Source organism: Cheilinus undulatus, linkage group 6 (assembly GCF_018320785.1).
Source record: "Cheilinus undulatus linkage group 6, ASM1832078v1, whole genome shotgun sequence".
Classification (NCBI taxonomy): Eukaryota; Metazoa; Chordata; class Actinopteri; order Labriformes; family Labridae; genus Cheilinus; species Cheilinus undulatus.
Window position 1 is genome coordinate 43523568 of NC_054870.1, and position 17493 is coordinate 43541060.

The following is a 17493-nucleotide window of genomic DNA, read 5'->3' on the forward strand; positions in this document are numbered from 1 at the left end:
ACATTAACAGTGGTTTTAAAAAAGGGCAGAAAAGGTGGTGGAAAAGGTTGAAAAATGTCAAAATGGCTTAAAAGTGGGCAGAGAAAGGTGATGAAATAAGATTAAAGGGGCACAAATTGGTCAAAAGAGTCAAAAATAGATTTAAATTGGCAAAAAAAATGGTGAAAAGTGGTAAACAAAATGTGTAGAAAGTGGCTAAATTAGGTTAAGGCAGGCAAAAATATGTTTAAAGTGGCAACAAATGGCTGGGGAAAAGTAATGAAAAGGGGTTAAAAATTGGCAGAAAATGTGTAAGAAGGTGTAGAAAAATGGCAAAAAATAAGCTGAAAAAAGTGGTTAAAAGAATTTCAAAAGTGGCACAAATTAATATATGACTAATGGCTAATAACTGTTAGCCAGGAGAGCTATCATCATTGAACTAGCACATATACACTGAAATCATCAGTAAATCAAACTGGGGAGGGCCAGTTGTCTGTTTTTTCAGGGGCCCAGTCAGTTCTGTGGGCGGTCCTGCCTGCAGTCACCTGTCGATGAGTCTTTGAGCCGGACACTTAACCCCCATTTTCTCACACACTGCTTCGTGAGTGGCCTGCAAATGTGAATTGATGCATTTGAATTGGAGTAGGTGTGACGAGACAGTTTGTTCATGAAATGACATTTTGCACCATGAGAGGAAAATTTGTCTTTTATTTAAACTGAAAGTCACAAATGCAAAGCAATGCAGGTCTGCTCAGAAAAGTTTAAGCTTATCATCTTGTGCTGAATATCAGTGATTGCATGCAGCCTTTCTTGTCTAGCTCTGACTCAAACTGAGCATTTTAACAGCTCTTTACATCAAAACTCCATGCACTTTAATAGAGAGCCCCATCTTTAACTTACACTCTATGCACAGACTGATATAAATAAAGCTGCATCAGTAAAATTTAACGTTTCTTCATCCTCTTTATGGACATCCATATTTGAAACACTGAGAGCTTTTTTCTGTCAATAACGAGTTCACTGTAATTAACAAAAATTTAAAAGTTTTGCTGTCTTTATTTTTTCATGGGCTTTGCCGGATTTGGACACGACACACGAATTAGTCTGTGTGTTAATATGTGTGTTAGTGAGTGAGTGTGTGTGTGTCTGCTATGCCTGCTGTCAGACAACAAACAGGGCTCATTTCTAGTAGGCATGGGAATCACTAGTGGCCCCACCATACAATATTATCACGATACTAAGGTCACGATAGTGATTTTAAACATTACTCAATACATTGAGTATTGTGATACCCTATATTGTGATGATTGATATCTACACCTTTTTTCAGCTGTTTAGCTGATTTAGCATTAGCCTTGCTCTCAGCAGCTGTTGCTGTTTCTGGGTGTTGCCAAGTTAAAAGAGCAATTGATTTTATTTTTCCACTATCACAGAATTCAGTTCATAATAGTAATTACTTTGAAAAAACTGATACTTGGTGGAGGTGAATCGATACAATATCGCCAAGCAAAATATCCGTGTACTCTGCTGTATCAATTTTTCCCTCACCTGTTGTTACTGGTTATTATCACAGGCCGAAACTGTGGTTTTGGAGCAAACAATGCGATCTAGAGCATTTGTGGATCACGTGCAGCCCGAAGTAGCACACGCAGGGGAGCAGAGCAGGGGTGGGGAGTGGTGACCTGAACGGGTCACGGATCAGTTCCGTTTCTTCACTGGCTGGCACAATTTTAAAGTGTAAGGAGCATCTTTGAGATCTTTATAATTTCCATTTTATCATAGTTTTCTGGCATAGTTAGTAACCCTCTCACAGTCAGCGTTTGGGAAAGGGCAGAGGATTTGGAAAAAAACTTGGAGGGGGATTGGATGAACGTTGAGTCTGTCACGTCTTTATTGGCCAATCAGAGCAACAAAACACGTGACGTAGCGGCTACTGAGGAGTAAACTGCTTACAGAACTGCATACTACGAACCACAGTGACTGTAGACATGTCAGTACATGATTTTTGTCGTTTTTTTTTTGAAAAGAAAACAGCTCAATGCTGTTCTTTGTTCTTTTAACGAAGAAATGTCGTCAAGTTCTGATTAAACTGGTGCTTTAGGAGCATCCACGCTAATGTCTTCCACCGTAATTGCACCGGCCTCTTGTTGCTGCTTGGTTACATCATGACTCTGCTGTGCCCAAAAGTACTGCCCCTCGATGCTGATTGGTCCTGTCATTTTCTAACCGGGCCCGAATGGTTCAGATGGGAGCATTGCAAGATGAATTTGCCAGTGAGAAACACAGAAACGGACAAATCCATCTGCTTTGCAAGGTTAGCTGCACCTCATTTGTGCAGTATTGATCTCATGAGACACTTTTCACCTCAACAAGAAATTTTGTGATGTTTTAATCTTGACACACCCCTCGCTAATACTGATGGCCAGCTCTCCGTCCTCTGCCATCGGTGTATGAATGTAGAGTGAAAGGATAGGTGTGACATGTGGTGCTAAAGTGCTTTGACTAGTCCAATGACTAGAAAAGGTATCATATATTTTTGTGTATGTACTGTATATATGTCCATCCTGTTTGTTAAACTGTAGGTTTTTCTGTGTACTGTCTTGTGAACTGTGCTGTGAGTTATCCTGAATTTAAAACCTGTTTGATGCCTTTTTTTGTAATTACCTGCTTTGAGGTTAATCCTGGCATATTTACATTGACGTGTACAGCAGATATGTCGATTTATGTGCACTTTTCTAATCAAATAAATAAATAAAAAGCCTTATACAAGCTTAAGTCCATTTACCAAGTTTATGTCAGGCCTAATGCTTGGTTAAAAGGTTGTTTACAATAAGAACCACTGACTGTGCTGTGCTGACTGACTAAAAGATCATCTCTTTTGGTCTTTTTGTTTTGGTCTAAATGGGAAATTTTTTTCATGTTTTATTTAATTGATAATTGTATGTAATATATTCAGCAAAATTTCCAACACTGGCACATGGCATTTGGTCAATTTGGGTCTCACTTATTTGACTGTTTTTGTTTTTGTTATTCAATTAAAAAAAGATCAGGGCTGAGCAATACTAGAAAAACCTCACATTAAAATATTTAAATTTTAGGGACACAATATTGGATTTTTTTCCAATATCTGATATGTTTATTTCTCCAAACTTGTTGCAGCCAACACTTATGATATATATTTTTTCATATTTTTTCATATTTTATCTGTAAAGACTTAAAGAAATACAAACTTATATAATATATTAAGTCAGTAAAAATCAAACCTCTTTCGTAGAAATAGAAGTCATATTGGACTTTTTTTAAAAATTCAAGACAGCAGACTTTCGAAATGATGCATTGTTTTAATGATCTGAGGCATCAAAAGTAATGATATTTAATTATCTTCAGTCATATTTTCAGCCAAGTGAGAGGGCACTGTCTAAAGCAAAGGTTCTCAAACTTTTCAGCCCAAAATAAGAGAGCCAGAGTCCCGGGACCCCTGCTGTACTCTAAAGGTCCTGAAGCTTAGTTGAATGGAACCGTGCAAATTCAAGAATAGTCATGAGCAGATTTACATTTTTAGTAATTTAAAAATTCCTTTAATTTCAGCATTAATTATTGATATATTTTCATTGTAATCCCCCAGGAGGTCCTGACCCCCATGTAAAACCACTTTTCAAATTATTGCTAACATATTTGTGCAATTTAGAAAGGGTTCAGAGGTGTGACTGCAATTTCTGGTAATATAAAATAATATTTGGGGTCTAGGACTTCGTTGTTGTGATATCAAACAGGTATCAGTATCATTTGATTTTTACAGTTTATATAAAAATACTAAATTAAATCAAATTATGCACTCCCATTTAATCTGAATATTTCAAATAAAATATCTCATGGTCAATAGGCAAACTATAGCCAGTGGTTCTAAACAATCTTTTGCTGAGCATTAAGGCTGACACTTTTTTCTGTATCAGCATGGATATGACAGTTATTGGTAAAAATGATTTTCTCTCACCTTTTATCTCATTTGAAAATCTATCAATGCTACTAAAAATTTATGGCTAATAGAAGACTTTTATGTCAGCTCTGCTGTCCAAAGTTCTGCAGCCGTTCACCGCCCTGGTATCATCCAGGATCTCAGAGAGACGGTCTACTTAGTGATATTTTCATGCTGTGTCTGTGTTTGTGTATGACGGCTGAACACATGCCTTCCAGCTGCATGTCCTCCTGTGATTCATGCTCAAAGGGAGTCTACACAGATGCTCCTGATAAGCAGACATTTCGTGAGAGAGCCTCACAGAAGTGATGGGATCTGTTGAATTCATGGACCTGCTCATCTGTGTTATCTGATGACTGATTCAGTGAGTGTGAACTATACCATAACACACTGATCCTGCAGAGCTGTTGGCTTTGTTTCCCTTCTCTAGGAATTATCACATTTGGTTGCATTTCATGGCTGCTTCGTCTCCTGATTAGATGATGTCTCCCGGCTGATTTTAGACAGCCCGTGTTTCAGACACACACTCGGTTTGTGCGTGACCTAAACAGGATGGTTTCCTAGTACATCGTGACGGCCTCTCAGACGCCAGCGGCTGTATTAAAAACAACTTTCCCTCAACGATGGTCTGGTAAATGGCTTCTTTCCCTGACAACAAAGACAGTAAACAGCAGCACTTAGTGAGCTCTCAAGAACCTAATTGCCTATTAAGCACAATCGAGTCCTCCTTTATCCTGCTGCCTCTGTTGGGGGCTCCAATCCCTGGAGACACAGCTTTACAGTAAACATGAGTGAGCTAGTACGGCTATCTGAGAGCTGGAGCTGGAGCCGGCATGCTGCTGCTGCCACCGTCGATCTCAGCTCACAGTAAAGAGAAACACATGACCTCCGGCTGTCTGTAATCTGTGCATTTGTTTAGATGACTGTCAGGAACAACATACATCTTAAACAGGACTGTAAATGGCATCGTCATGACGTCTTTTCCACCTGAGTTAGAAATGATCTGTTAATAGTATAATAATACAAATAGTGCATTTTTATAAATGTACTGATGATTGAGGAAAAACCTCTTTAAAACTATAGTGACATGGTTTTATCAAGAATAGACAAAAACTCAGCTTTCGTTTTAGAAAAGCAAACATGTTTCCTTTGATTTCAAGGGGGAAAAAGTGAAATTATGTCTCTCTGTGTGATTAATGAGCATCTCACTAATTGAAAGACCTCCACTTTTTCTATGTTTCAATCCAGTGTGACACTGAAGCTGAGATTTATCTTCTGAGATGGAATATGCAGAAAAGATGCCTCATTTCACCCTAAAATCCTCACAGACAGCTCAGTGAACAGTTTAGTCATCTACATCTTCTGTTATCAGACATTTACCTTTCTATTGTTCTGTTATGTCAATGAGTTATTTTTCTGTGGTTTGTTAATGTCTTATAATCTTGAATCTACCTGAAATTCCTCATTTTCTTTAAAGAAAAAAAGATAAAAGGTCTGTATCCAAACAGGAAATCTGTTACCCTTAGTTTAAGGCAGTACTGAATACATTTAAAGAAATAAATAAAACAGTTTTAAGAGTTATATTGCAGAACTTCTACATGAGACAAAAAGGTGAGACAAAAAGGTGAGATTAATTACGATTAGCTACAGAAATTCTGAGATTAATCTTAATTAAAATTTGTCACCAATACATCGCTCAGGTATTCACAGGACAAACCATGAAGTCATTTGAACAGCTCAGAAGGGAATTAAATCTACCAACACAAGATTTTTACAAATATTTACAACTAAGAAGTTATCTTCAGAAACATGAAGAACAGGGTAACATCTGTAAAACACCATCTAAAGAAGTGTTTATGGCATTTACAGAAACAGGCAAAAAAAGGTGTTAGTTCAAAGATTTATAAAGCACTACAAATGAATCGGAGGACAACTTGAGGGTCAAAGAGAAATGGGAATTGGGGCAAACATTATCATAATGGATGAAAAGTGGGAGGACTCTTTAAGGAGGGACATAAACTAACAAATAGTCCAGTGTGGAGGGGATTTAACAGGAAAGTAAACATGCGTTATTTTAACACTCCATTCATTACTTCAAGATACAGTAATACATCTGAGCTGTGCTGGAGAGGTTGTGGACAGGTCGGGAGTTTTACACACATATTCTGGGACTGTCCCAGAATCATAGGCTTTTGGAAAAACATTCAAAACGAAATCAGACAGATTCAGGGCATTACTTTTACAATGGATCCTTCACTTTTCATACTGGGTGTAGCCCCAGAAGACTCCATCTGATTTACTTGTTGAGAATTTTGCTTCTAATTGCAAAGAAAACAATAACAGCATCCTGGCTGAAACCACAACCTCCTAGCATAACAGCATGGAGAGAAAGACTAAGGAACGTTCTGATTATGGAAAAAATCACAGCAAGGCTACAATTGAAATCAGATAGATTTTTTTGAAAAATGGTCTCTGGTTATTCATGCAATGCCTGGACTCTAGTCACCTCTACTTTTATTTCTTTAATTGATTTTTCATTGTTAGTTTATCTGTATTTCATTTAAATACGCTTGTTCAGTTCAATACAATCATTTCTATTCAGTATGTGTGGGAATGTGTAAAGATATCTGTACCCATCTTTGGAAAGTTACTGTTTTGGTAATAACTGTGTAGACTTGGGTTTGTATAAGTACTCACAGCTATATATCTGGATACAGTAGATGTAATTAAGTTTGGGTCTATGTCTGTGTAATAGGTATAGAGGTATTTGGAGTGGCCTCTAATCGGGACTAGTTTAAGAATTATAGGATGGGACTTATGTAAAAAACTAAAACAAAGAGTAATGTCATGCAAAGGACTAACAAGTGTATGATTGAAAGCATCTACTGAATGTTGTATATTTATATAAAGGTTAAATAAAAAGAAAGTTCAAAAAAAAAAAAGTCACCGTTCGTCAGCCCTAAGACAACATAAAAAGTAATGCCCACATTGCTTGTATTATTAAAAGTAATAGTAACTTCAGAGAAAGAAGTTTTATATTGAGCGTGAGCCTTTTCTTCTCAAACGGTGCATTTACTGGAGCAATGTAGTAGTGGACACTATTCTCTTGTTCATCGATGGTACTATAGAAAAGAAAGAAAAGATGGTTGGCAAATACAGAGTGGTGACTGTAAATACATTATATAGAGAAAAGTATTCGACTGCCTGTCTATTTCACCAGCAGGGACTGCAATGACATTGTCTTCAAATACATGCACTTTCATATAGCGTTGATGCACTCTACGACATTTTGTGTTTCTGTGGGAGTTTTTGCCAATTCACTCTGTAGAGCATTTATGAGGTCAGGCACTGATGTCGGACAAGCAGGGGTAGAGGTCAGGCCTCTGTGCAGGCCAGTCAAGTTCTTCCACACTTAATTCATCAAACCACATCTTTATTGTCCCTGCTTTGTGCACTAGGGCACAGTCATGTTGGACCAGAAAAAGGCCTTCCTCAAACTGTTTCCACAGAGTCTGAAGCATTGCATTTTCCGAAATGTGCTGGTTTGCTGAAGCATTAAGATTGGCCTTCACTGGAGATAAGGGGTCAAGCCAAAACCCTGGAAAAACAGCCACATACCATTATCTCTCCTCCACCAAACTTCACAGTAGGCACAGTGCAGTCAGGCAGGTAATGTTCTCCTTGGATCCACCACACCCAAGCTCCACCATCTGCCAAACAGAGAAACACAATTCATCACTCCACAGACCACATTTGCACTGCTCCACAGTCCTGTGTCGGTGTGCTGTAAACCTCTCCATCCAATGCTTGGCATTGGACTTGGTGAAGTGAGGCTTGCATGCAGATGTTCAGCCATGGAAACTCATTCTGTGAAGTTTTTGTGCTTACATTAATGCCAGTGGAAGTTCAGAACTCTATGGAAACAGCAGAATGTTGGTGACTTTTATACACCATGTGCCTTAACAGTTGTTGACCCCACTCTGTGATTTTTCGTTGTCTTCTGCTTGGTGGCTGAGTTGCTCTTGTTCCTAACCACTTCCTCTTTCTTCTAATATCATATACAGTTGACTGTGGAATATCCAGCAGGGATGAAATTTCTCTGTCTTATTGCAAAGGTGGCAACCACCACAGTACCACACTTGAACTAACTGAGCTCTTCAGAATGACCCATTTTATCACAAATGTTTGCAAATGGAGACTGCATGGCTAGGTGCTTGATTTTATTCACTTGTGGCAACATGCCTGGATTCAGTAGTTAACAGGTTTGGCCAAACACTTTTGTCCAAATAGTGTTTATCTAGGTGGTTGACCCATATATCATGTACGTGATAAGATGTAGAAAAAAGAATATTGAGGTAGAGAAGAAAATTCTGGTGCGTTCAGTGTTCATTTGTTCGGGTGTGAACGCTGTCAGTCAAACCCTATGGTAGCCAGTTGCACAAAGCATTATTAATTTCTTCTAATGATGATGCATTGAGAAAACTCAGTGCTGAGAAAGCAGAATTAACCTAAAAACGTCACAATCCAACATCTCCAGCTTTAAAGAAGCAGCCAGGTAAGCCTCATTGTTAGACTGTATCTTTGCCTACTGTGGTAAATGATAGTGATAACAATACATGACCAGAGCTAACAGTTCGTGTAGCTGCTTGTCCATATTAACACTGGTGAGCTGCTTTGGGGCAGTCAAGTCAAGTTTATGTAAGGTCAAAATGATATGATGTTGCTAATCCATTTAAAACCCTGAAAGAAGTCAATGAAATCTTCTGCAAGGCAGAAGTCAAATAGTCTATGTGTGGAATTTTTCATGAAATTTCAAAAATGACAGAATTTTTCTCATGCATTATACTTGGTCCTCTAGAGAATGTCACTCTTTCAATCAATCAATATCTTAAAAAAAAAACCTATATCATAATTTGTTAAGTGGAAGTGGCTGATATGAATTGTGAGATTTCTTTACTAGAAATTAGACGAGCACAGCTTGTAAAATTTGAGCACTTGCACTGCCTGTTAATTTCTTTTGAATGTTTCTACTGTACTTAGTCCCGATTGAAGCTGAGCAGCGTGTGGACTATAAGTCATGTTGTGTGTTCTGCTCCTTTAGGTTTGACAGATGAGAAAGTGAAGGCCTACCTCTCGCTGCACCCCCAGATGCTGGACGACTTTGTGTTGGAGAGCGTGAGTGCAGAGACATTGGACAGATGGCTGAAGAGGAAGACCAGCAGCAGGCCTGCAGGTATACCCACTCCCACACACACAGTGATGGAAACACAAAGCTGCAGCTCTTTGGATCACTGTGGCATAATGATTGGATCAGCGGATTTTAGTATGTTGACGCAGGGTTGTAATTTCTGTGATATTTTGCTTTGGTTGAATGTTTGTTCTTTTTAGCTCACATAATCCCATAAAGATTCCGAACCACAAATTCAGGCCGCACTAGAGCTCTGCAGCCACGTCAACTGTTGCTTTTATTGCACTTAAGAGTGAAACCTTTCCTCTTAAAGAACGGGGAATAAGCAGAGCTGAGGCAGGCTGCTGGTTGTTTTTATTATCCTGGGCATTTGCAGAACAAATCACTCATCTTCACATGTGTCTCCTTTAATCGTCAGTGTGTGTGATAGACAGGAGAGAGGGAGAGGGAGCGGGCCTGTTGAGTGTTTACGGGTCATTAGATGTGTTTGAGCGGGCTGGGTTGAGTCTGTGCCGTGCGCTCCACACACAGTGGACTGTTTCTCAGACCAACCGCATCCATCAAGGGCCCACAGAGCTGGCACTCGGCCCAGTCGAGCTGCTGACGTCAGAGGCGACCTCCAGAGACATGCAGCCGGCTGAAGGGGGGCCCAGGGGAGGGGCAGGGATGGTGGTGGTGGCGGTGATGGGGAGGGGGTTGTGCTGGCTCAGGGTGTGGGTGTGTTGAAGTGAAGGGGGGGGGGGCCTGGCGGAGGATGGTTTTGTCATATTTTGGAGCTGCTTTCAACATGAGTTCTGCAGACTAGGGCTGGGAAATATGAACTAAAAAACACATCACAGCATTTTTTCGCCAAATAGCAAAAAACAGTCCATAATTACTACTATGTTTCTGTAAAGAAACAACAAATGTTTGTCCCAGTACCAGGATTATACATTTTGACATGATTTTAGTAAAAATTCTAACAGTGTTTTTAACTGTTTCAGACCATGGCAAACAAAATAGAAGTCAAGAAAACCCAATCTTATCATTTTTGATGATAAAATGTTGCAGACAACCTCATGCAAACTGTCTGAATTGTTCCAAAATATTGGCAGCATTTCTCAATGATGAGGCTGTCATAAATTGTTATTCTAATAACCCAATATTTCTAATTTTCTACTCTTATATACCACATGTTTCAAAAATGATGAAATCTCCAATATCTCCTTTGCTGATTAGTACAAGGTACAAAAACGTATCGTCCTTCGATATATTCGAACCAAAAAAGAGAGAGAGGTCACTGATAATAAGGTGGAGATACCGTATCTCTGGGTATTTTAAAAGGCCATAGTTGTCCTTTGATTACCATCATTAGAAAAGGTGCTATGGGGGCCAGTTTAGCCCAGTTGGTAGTGCAGGCACCCAGAGACAGCTTGTAGTCTTTGAGGCACTGATCACAGGATTGATTTCAGGTCTCTGCACTCTTTAGCACACGTCTATAGTGCTCTTTAGCCCCCTCTCTTATCCAGTATTTCTCATCTCTTTTCAACTGTCCTTTCCAAAACAAAGACAAAAATAAAGTACTACATATATTATTGTAATCTTTATTTACACTTGAAAATCATTGAGGGCGAGCCTTCATTTACAATGATATCATGATAGCAAATGAAGGAAAAATGCGTGATAACAATAAAGAATATAACAAATATATCAAACATATTCTAAAGATATAAAGTGTATTAACAAAAAAGACATAATATAAATAGAACAGAAATGGAACATTAAAGTCAATTAAAACAGGTGTAATCAGAGAATAAGAAATTCCAAATTAATTATCTGAAATGACTAGCAGGCAAGCGAGCAAGGTTATCATAATTCCCCAAAACTAACTAAATAACTAAAACTAAAATTCAAAAATAATTTTAGTTAACTGAAACTAAATTAAAAATGAAGCTTTACCAAAAAACAAAAACGAACCAAAACTGTATAGTGCGCTTACAAAAATAACTACATTAAAATAAAAAGAGACAAACCATACTAAGTTTTAGTCCTTGACACACCCACTTGACTGGCAACAACATGCAAATCTAGGGAGTGTAAAATTTCCTGATTTGATCGGTTAAGACTTCACTCAGTGGTAGTTTTATGTCTAGAGTATTCAAACATAATCTATAAAGAAATAAAACATAACTGAAGAATTGTCTGTTCATATATGTTTTTGAAAATTATGATATTCACTCAGCCCTGACATATATCCTAAAAAAAGACCTAAAACTAACACTTAAACAAATTAAAACAAAACTAAAATGAAGTATTTTTGCAAAAAAAAAAAAAAAAAAAACTGAACTAACACATCAGCAGTAAAAACTAATTCAAACTAAATTGCAATTGACTTGTAAAAATTACAGAAATAAAAGCTAATGAAATGTCACAAACTATAGTAACTTTGATAGCGAGCCCACATTTAACAAATGTCTTAAGAGTGTGTGTCTGTTTCCGGCAGCAGCACCACTGCCTGTGTGTGAAGATGCTTTAAAAGTGATGACAGAACTTGTGTTAATGATGGCGGGCAAAAATGTCAAATTAAACCTCTCCATCAAAGAACTCTAAACAGTTAAACATGCTCCAATGGTTGTGGTTCACAGCAGTGCGAGTTTAAAAAGATTTAAATTATTTTTTAGGTGTTAAACAGTGAAGAGAAATTATCTTAACTTTATTCTTAATAATAGGGCTGAAAAATTTGGAAAAATAATCTATTTATGATTTTTTTCCCCAATAATACAACTGTTATTTGATATGTGTGATTATTTTTTAAGTTCCTCAGCTTATGTACTTTTCAAAATTATTCAAAAAAGGTGTGTTTGTATCAGTATCAGCTAAAGTGCATTTAAAATATCAGCATACTGGCATAATGGATATCTGCAAAAATCCAATACCATCCATCCCTATAATAGTAGAGAGATGCACTAAAAATAAATAAAAGGTTGGGATGAATAACAATACTGATGACAATTTTTTTTATTACTTCTTTTGTTGTAACATTTCCAAAACGCCAAAGTTTTCTCTCACATGTGTTTGAGAAACTAAACCAAGTCTGAACAATTCTGAAAAAATATCTAATTTTGTTTGTTTTGATTCATTTTGCAAACTCAATACAAATTGTTGTGTTGAAAGGAGTGATCATTTTTATGTCATTCTCATTTTGATTTGGAAAAAAATCTACAAAAAGGAGGAACGTAGGATTTTTTTGTAAAGTGTTCTAAGAAAATGACATTTGAATGTTTGCATGATGTGCAGAGTATAACTCTCTGCTGCAAAAACAATTCAAACTGATACTCTGAGACACATTTCAGGTTAAAGAAATATAGCACCTTCTGCAATTGGAAAATTGCAGCAGGCCATACTGCAATTTAATCTAAATGTTGTGCATGAGTTTGCCTGCAATTTTAAATAATGAAATACAATAAATTGCCCAATACTGAGTGTGTAGTTTTACTGTTTTTTCTGCTGTGATATTAAACAGGTAACAGCATAATTTTAAATAAATAAAAAATGAAAAAATAGTTCTCCATTTGGACTTAACATTTCAAATAGATCATCTTTGAGTCAATAAACATATTTCTGTTAATGGTTCTTACTGGAAACAATATTTTTACAAAGCATTTGTCCTGGGTGCTGGTCTTTTTCCCTCTACATTAACATGTTAGTGTAAATGATATTTTCTTAGCCTACTCTATATTTTATTTAAAACACATCCATACATCTTTAAACTTGACATACTGCAGATGGTAGTGCACACAGAGACATTAAATCCTCTACTGTAAGCCTGCATGTGAAGCAGTATACAGTATATATGAGTGCGTGCATGTGCGTGTTTATGTTGACAGCTATCAAACAGAAGCCCTCATGGTAATCATTCTCGTTGGCGCCAACCAGGGCAAACTTATTTCATTCATGTTGTCTAGGGCAGTGTAGATGAAGCCTGTGCAGGGCTGAATGATGATTCATAAATGTCATTGCAGGGCAGGAAGGAGGAAAACGATCGGCTCGTGTTTCGTTTATCATGAGACCTGATACTGTACACTGCAAAAACTCAAATCCGAGCTAGTGTATTTATCTCGTTTCTGGTCAGAAATATCTCATTATACTTCCATCAGTTCAGATAAACATCATATTTCAAGAAATCACAAGACTAAAGCCTGGGTTGCTTGTAATGAGTGAAAATAGATGCCAATGCAACAATAAAATGTTAAATATGAAATGCTTGTTACAGTAAATGTGCAGTATGTAAATATCTCTGGCAGGGGGCTCTTGATTTGAAAAAGTAACACAAGATTATGTCCAGTAGAGCTAGTCCTCTCCTGTTTGGAATAAACAAAGTCTAAACCAAGGGTCATCAACTATGTTTGTACAAGGGTCAGCTTATGTCTGTTTAGACACTGTGAGGGTCGGTGTGTAAAATGAACTAAATAAAAGAAACAATTTTGTCTAAATAATTGTATTTTCTTTTAAATGTACCGTATTTTTAGCCTTAGCAGTGAACTCAGTCCCTATTCACACAGTTACATCGCTATGCTGCTGCAAGCCATGTAGCGCCACATTATGTAATAACGCCCTAACCCTAACTGCTAAGTGGCTTGCAAAATGCGGCATTATTACGTAATGAATTGAAGATTTATGACATTATTGCATATTGGGGCATTATTGCATAATAAATTGAAAATTTACAATATTATTACATATTGAGGCGTTATTACATAATGTGGCACTACAAGCCACAAGGGGGTGATTGAGATATTTAATGAATGAATGGGCACAAATTACCTCAAAAAGCCTCAAAATCATGTCTTCCAAGAAGAGCTGTTAAAGCTGCAAAAAGGGAGCCAACTCCGTATTGTGTCATTGCAGTCCCTGCTGGAGTGATGGTCAGGCAGCTGAATACTTTTATCCATATAGTGTGATTCAGATTGACAGACTGATTTAGGGAAATTATCCTGTCATACATAACAGTGAGGTGTCGCTGGCAAAGACTCCAACATCAACAAAATGTTGGAAATCATTGTTTCTCATCAAAATTTCGTAAGAAATGTATCCTGTAAGTATCAGAGGGCAGAATGCTTTCGCTCTCTCAGTATTGTGTGGAAATGGTGCTGAGTTTGCAAACAGCATGTAGTAAAAGTAACATGATACTGGACAACAACCATATATTTACCATGCAGTCCTGACCATGATGGAAAATATCACTGAAGTGCTTTGTACATTTTCAGTCTTGGCTGCCCAGCACTCACAGAAGTAGCGCTGATTTGTTTCAAATAAAATCAGACTTTTAGAGACTATAGATCCACATAAAAGACAGGATAATTCATATTTGCAATGAATAATGTGTTTTTCTGTTTTTCAAACAGCCAACTGTATCAAAGAATCCACAGCTCAGTTTGGTAAACTTAGTGCAAGATTTTGTTTAATAAATCCAGTTGGAGGTTGAGTTTCTGAAGCATTAAGTCTGTAAATAAATGTACTCAAATCATCAGTTTATACATTAAAGCAAGTCTGAATCAAAGCAGTGTCACCACTGGCACTGCCAGTAAAACATGATGGACTTTGTTTGACACTTCCAGGTAATTCTAAGATAAGAGATAAGCTATTTCTTTATTAGTCCGGCAAGGGGAAATTCCAAATTTACAGCAGCAAGAGTGGAGTAAACAAAGCACATGAGAGTTTAAAGAGCATTCAATTAGTACAGTGAATAAATACAAATAAGAAATATAGAAATGTAACTTACAAATCAAAAACATATATAAATACTGTTTACAGCTGTTATGTGCATGTTGAATATATTACAAATGGGATAGGGGAGACATTTATATGTATACCTATGAACACATTTATACATACATAATTATATATATAGACATGTGTACAGATTATATATATAATTCTAGGGAAAATCATGAATGTAAAGCAGACATCAATACTGCTAAAACAAAGAAAATATGAGTGGTTTACGTCTGACCCTCCGTTTCCTCTGTATTACCATAGGTATTAAAGAGTCACACTCCATCCTTTTCTCACATTCTACCCTTGTGGGATTTTTTTATTTAGTTTAGTTTGCTTCCTGGGGATGCATGTCTACTATGCATCATACATTTTGTTGCTCAAATTGGCCCATAAGGACTGTGACAGAACATTTGCCCAGTCACCCTCAAACACTGACTGTTACCTAAACTGATGTGAAATATCCCATCCAATCAGTGTGTGAAAGCTTTCAGTAGCAGATCCTGATTTTTTATTCAGCAGTCATGAAGACACATTCCAGTTCAACTTAAGGTCACTTAAGTACTCACTTGTAAAAATATATTTTATGTTTTGTTATTTTTGAAAAAATGAGATTTTCAGTGCAAAAATTCTTCATATTGTTCCTTTCTGTTTTCATCCTGCCAGTTCTCTAATGGTGCTTCAAGTCTATCTCTGTATAGATTTTTATCTCTCTTGGTCCCCTGTTGGATCACTCGATAGCTCACTTCCTTTCCTTGGCTGCATCCATTTGAATTATAATAACCTTTACAACACATACAGATTGGCCAGACTCCTTGTCTGTCATCAGGAAATCCATCTTGCAAATACCCCACTTGAAACAATTGTGCCAGGTCTGAAAGTGGACCTGACCAATCAGATTGATTTGAGGAGAACAAGACCGTAGTTATGGTTTAGTTGCACTGGAAGCTGTTAGCAATGGCTGCTGCTGGTGTAGCATTTATCTTTGATGTAGCTATAGTATAGTAGCAGTATAGTATCACACCGAGACTTAATTTCTTTACTAAACAAGAGCAAAGACCACGCCAAATGCTTCCTTTGGCTGAAAAGAGGTTTTTGCACTTGGAGCAGCATGATTTATATCCACCAACAAGCTCCACTGTTCATCAGCTATGACAGTGTCGGCTTGTCAAGCTCAGTTTTCTTCCAGGGCTGTGCATGCCTACTACCTCTTTTTTGTCACTCTGGTTGGCCCATAATGAATGTGATGGACAGAGCATCGCCCAATCACCTTCCAAGAATTTGTTGCAAATTCCAGCCCTTCCCAGATTCTTTGTATGAGAGGTTTCCAGATGAACGTGAAATAAATCCATGCGATGGTTACGGTGTATGAAACAGTCCATCTGGCATGTCCAGTTCCTTGGATAAAAATGTCTTATTTCTGGTCGGTCGCTGTGTTTGGATAACATGACTTTTAAATTTCTTAGTCATATTTCTTGACTCTTTTTGAAGAATCAGACCATTTTCCTGATTGTATTCCTAAAATAAGATAAGTGAATTAATTCTAAAGATGTATTCCTGTGTCTGTTTTTACAGAAAAATGTTTTAGAGTTCAGATAGGTTTTGTATTTTGTGAGCAGCAGCAGGTCCTGTTGTCATGTGATCGTCACCGAGATAGCCACAGCTTCCTGGAAGCAGTCCCTGCAGCCAGTCCCGTTCTCACTTATCATGTGATGGGCTACATTGGATTACATAAATCAGTTTTTCTGTACACATGCACACCAGTGTGTGTTAGTGAAAGGGTGTGTTACTGTCTGCGGTTGCTGGAAAAGCCTCCAGATTTGAATCTTTTGTTTGGTGGTATCACAAATGTGCTTTGTTTTCTTTGATTGTTGTTGCATACTTCTTCATGCTGTTGTATTGAATTAGGTTTAGGCTTCAGGTCGGCAGGCAGATGTTGGTGTGTCATCAACAGATCCCTCTATTCTCTCAAACACAGTGTAGTTACGGCATTGGCTACATTGGAGGTAAAAGTGCAAAATAAACCTGTTAGCAAAACGCTCTTCTTAAACGTGACGACACACCTATACCGCATATGTCATGAGCCTGCCCCGTCTGTCAGCTGATGCAGGTCACTTACCATTATATCAGCTGTGGAGTGGTGCTGCTCACACTCCAGATGAGGAGGGACACGCATGATGAGAGGAAATGACATTCCACTTGAATATAAAATGTGCCAGAAATATAAAATAAAAGGACTGAGTATGAATTTCAAATCTCCAAACCTTAAGTCACATCTGAGCCTGGTGTGCACACATTTCTCCCACTCCGTCATGTCTGCACAAGTGCAATGAGGTAAGAAAACCTCTAAAACAGACCTGTTTTCTTGTAGCATGTGCAAAGCACACGTCAGACTGTACAGCCCTGTAATCACATAAAAAGATGCAGGTATTTTTGTATTCGGTAGCACTTGAAGGTTTGAAAAAATGCCTGCAGAAAGGCCCTTACATGCATCATAGTGCCACTGTTGCATTTTGCAGAAGTACCTTCCCAAATGTTTGCAAATGGATACTGCCTGGCTAGGTGCTTGGCTTTATACACCTGTGGCTACAGGTCT

General features: G+C 37.7%; 1 protein-coding gene across 7 annotated transcripts in view; it reads left to right on the forward strand.

Moving 5' to 3' along the window:
• pde10a (phosphodiesterase 10A) overlaps nucleotides 1-17493 on the forward strand; it is a 148595-nt gene that overhangs the window by 70395 nt on the left and 60707 nt on the right. For all 7 annotated transcript variants that reach the window (XR_005992019.1, XM_041789576.1, XM_041789578.1 and 4 more), the window contains one exon: nucleotides 9057-9188. Coding sequence is in view for 6 of the 7 variants with exons in the window: in XM_041789576.1 (XP_041645510.1) it covers nucleotides 9057-9188 (132 nt within the window). In the remaining variant the exon portion in view is untranslated. The remainder of the gene's footprint in view (nucleotides 1-9056; nucleotides 9189-17493) is intronic.